Source organism: Plasmodium reichenowi, chromosome 11 (assembly GCF_001601855.1).
Source record: "Plasmodium reichenowi strain SY57 chromosome 11, whole genome shotgun sequence".
Classification (NCBI taxonomy): domain Eukaryota; phylum Apicomplexa; class Aconoidasida; order Haemosporida; family Plasmodiidae; genus Plasmodium; species Plasmodium reichenowi.
Genome location: NC_033656.1, coordinates 1,668,387 through 1,672,713, shown reverse-complemented (window position 1 = coordinate 1,672,713; position 4,327 = coordinate 1,668,387). Strand labels below are relative to the sequence as shown.

At 22.3% G+C, this 4,327-nt stretch overlaps 1 protein-coding gene across 1 annotated transcript; it reads right to left on the bottom strand.

Annotated features, from left to right (window-relative positions):
- Positions 1-197: 197 nt before the first annotated feature.
- On the bottom strand, positions 198-2,993 carry PRSY57_1142200 (hypothetical protein; the record flags this gene model as incomplete). The annotated part of the gene is made up of 1 exon (XM_012908381.2): positions 198-2,993. The coding sequence occupies one exon, from the start codon at positions 2,991-2,993 to the stop codon at positions 198-200; it is 2,796 nt and encodes a 931-aa protein (XP_012763835.2).
- Between the last annotated feature and the right edge of the window lie 1,334 nt (positions 2,994-4,327).

Here is a 4,327-nt window from a genome sequence, read left to right as displayed (position 1 = left end):
AAAAATTAATTTTATATATAAAAAAAAAAAAAAAAAAAAAAAATTAAAAAAAAAAAAAATAAAAAAAAAAAAAAAATAAAAAAAAAAAAAAAAATAAAAAAAAAAAAAAAAAAAAAAAAAAAAAAAAAAACAATAAATAAATAAATAAATAAATAAATACATATATATATACATATATATATATTTATTTAATGTGCTCAGGTAACTATCTGAAAATTCATCAAATCCTCATGAGAAAAATAATTTTGATTAGGCGTTTCCTCATTTTCTTTAGTATTGTACCATTTTGGGAATGTGTAATGCTCATATGTTGTTGCATTATATTCACTGGATCTTGTCATAGAAATATTTTTATCATCCTTTGAAATGATTTCGATAGAACCACCTATAGGTATTGTTTGAAATCTAATGGATAAATTTAACATGAGTTTTTTCCATGACCTTGGTAATTTATTTGTTGTTTTTAATAAAAGTGCTCTTTTATAACGACTATAAGTTGATGAATATAATTTTTTCTGTTGATACATATGTTTAATATAATTTTTATCAATATCTTTATAATATAAATTAAGATCATTCAAAAAAAGGGAATGGAAATTTTCCGTATAATCATTATAATCTTGTTTATTTGCTGGATAAAAATATTCTTTTAAATCATCTAAATCATCATTTTCATTTTCATCTAAAGACACATAATTTATATTATATTTTTTCATTATCTCATGCCTACGTTTTACTTTCTGTAAATCTATATTTCGAAGTGTATATAATCCTATACCTAATAAAGCAGCTTCTAAATCATCACGAGGTTGTAAAAATTCTTCTGCTGATAATCTAAAGGTACCCCAGTGAACACCAATCGCTGTCTCGGCTCTTATATCTCTCCATATCTTTACAGATTCCCATGGATGAATATGATGATATTTTAAAGAATTATTTGGTTCATATGCTCCTATAGATATTGCTGCTAAATGAAATGGACCATGTAATCTACCAATTTTTTTAAACTCCTCAAAATCCTTTTTTAAGTATGCTGTGTCACCCGAAAAATAGAAACGATGCTTTGGACCCTTTAATATTAAAGATCCCCATAAAGATTGATTTAAATCACTTAAATTATCCTTTCTACCAGACCAATGTAATGTTGGAGCATATATTATTTTATATTTATATACTTGATGCTCATTATTTTTACTTTTCCATATTCCATCTCTACATTTAAATTGATTTTTCGAAATCCAACATGATACCCATCTTTCATCACCCCATGAAAGTTCAAATATTTTAGAAGCTTTACATCCTTCTCTTAAAAAAAATGGAGAAGAACCTTCCGGTATATACCACATCACATGTTGAAACTTTTTTAATTTACACAATATACGTACATCCTCTTCCATTATGTGATCATTATGATTATGTGAAACAAACACTGCATGTAAATCTTCGGGCAAATTAGCTATATTACACGGAGATCTAGATATTCTTTCACCTAATCCACCCATAATTTTTACATTCATCCAATTAATTAAAGATCTTACAATACCCTTAAAACTTATTAATTCAATTTTAAAAACAGGATCTAATAAAATTTTCAAACCGTCTATTACAACCAAACCAGTTGCATGCCCTAACCAAGTATAATGGATACCATAAAAATTAGGTGTTAACATATCTTCATTATTATTATTTTTATAAAAATGTGTATATATATCGGATCTTTGAACAAACCTTGGTTCTAATACAGGCATCTCCTTTTTTAATATCTCCTCATTTACTTTCTGTGCTTTTCTATGATTCTTAAACCATGTAAATAAAAAACCATAAAAACGAGCATTCTCAATAATTAAAGCAACGTCATCTTGTGTTATAACATCCCATGGATATATATATTCTTTATCTATTTTTATTGCTTTTGTTAAACTATGAGGAGATATAGCCTGCTTTAAAAAACTTCTAAAATAAACATAACATTCGGTAGATAAGGACCTTTGATATATCGAATGATTTAAACTAGTCTGTCTTATATATTTCATATTCTCTCTATAAATACTTAGAAAATTATTATCTGTCCTTTCTGTTCCCACCACATTTTTTAAATGTATGGTGTTCGTACTCTTCTTATTAGGAATATAAATAAAATTATCCTTCTCATATAATGATAAGGATAAGGAGGAGGAGGACAAGGAAATGTTCTCATCTTCATCATGATAATTACACGCATAAAAATAACTTGATATAAAATTACTCAATTTAATAAAATCATTATATCCATACATATTTGATGACCAATAACCATTTCTTTTAAAATAAATTAATAAGGAAAATAGGATAATTGGTAAATTTAACAAAGCAAGGAAAAAAAAATTTTTCTTTTTTCCTTTTCCTTTTTCATTTTTTTCCTTTTCTTCTTTTTCTTTTTTATTGTCACCTTTTAATATGGAATACAAATAAATATTATTCTCTTTGCATTCGCTTGAGTATTTATTCATATCTTCATTTGTCTCTTCTTCCTTTTCCTTAACCTTTCTTTTGTTCTTTCTCCATATTACATTATTTATTATATAAAAAAAATTATTTATTTCTTCTATATTCTGTTTATTTTCGGTTCTTTCTTCATTTGAACAATCATCTTCTTTTCCTCTGCAAATTTTTTTATAACCGTTACAATGGCGGTCGTTAAATCGACTATCGTTAAATCGACTATCGTTAAATCGACTATCGTTAAATCGACTATCGTTAAATCGACTATCGTTACAGCGACTGTCGTTAAGGCGACTGTCGTTAAGGCGACTATCGTTACAGCGTCTATCGTTACAGCGACTGTCTTTACAATTATTCGGTGTGACTTTATCCTTTTCCATGTTTTTAATTTTTTTTGTTAAATTATCCTTCTTCTCTTGCGCATTTATATTTTTATTATATTCTGTGAAAACCTTCGACACACCATTTGTTACATCATCTGAAGTTTGTTTTGTTAAAATATCCTTTTTCATATTTACATGTTAACAAAGAAACGACATGTTATAACATAACTAAAAATACAAATTCAAAGATATGTAAATATTTATAAATCTCTACTTGTGAATCTGAGCATGTCCGACATGCTAACACAAATAAATAAATAAATAAATAAATATATATATATATATATATATATATATATATATATACATAACAAGCAAATCGTACAAAAGGATAAAATATATATATATATATATATATATATATATATATATATGCCTCTGTGTTATAATACGATGAGTGCTTTTCCCTATAATATATTTTTTTAAAACTAATTATGCATACTTACAAGTATAAGTATAAGTATAATATTATACTGTTTATTTTTTATTTATTATTTATTTCTTTTTGTTTTTTTTTGGATCCCTCTATCACCTTCCTATATATGACTTTATTACATTTTAAAAAACATATAGGAATAGATGAAAATATTGTAGGAAAAAGAAAAAAACAAAAATATTTATAAATATTTATAAATATTTATAAATATATATTATTATATATATATATATATATATATATATATATATATATATTTATTTATTTATATATTTTTCATTTTTACATTGTCATATTTTTGAAGTCTCTTATAATTTTTATAAAATATATTTTTTATTATTTATAATTAAAATGTTCATATATTATAAAAAAAAGGTATATATAACATTACACCTTATGTACATCACATATATATATATATTATATATATATATATATATATATATATATATATATATATATATATGTATGTATGTATGTATATATATGTATATATTAATAAACAAAATATATTTATATATGATATTATAATATATATATATATATATAAGTATATATATTAAAAAGATATAACTATATTTATTTATTATTAAACAATCGTAGAAATATAAAAACGTGTATTTTTAATTTTTACGCCGTAATAACTAGGTTTATTCTATATAAAAAAATAAAAAATATAATAACATAAAATAAAAATATATAAATATATAAATATATTTATAAATATTTTAAATATTTGTGGTACCCCTTTTTGTAACAAAAAAAAATAATAATAATAAAATATATAAATATTATATATATTTTTTATAAATAAAATTTATAGAGATTCATTTTATTTTGCGTCCTTTCTTGCAATTAGATTTATAATATTATACATAGAACATGAAAAGAATCATATAATAAAAAAAAAAAAATTACAAAAATGTTATATAAAAATAATTATCTATAGATCTTCAAATAATTCTGTTTACATAAAAAAAAGAAAAAAAAAGAAAAAAAAAAAAAAAAAAAGAAAAGAAAAAAAAAA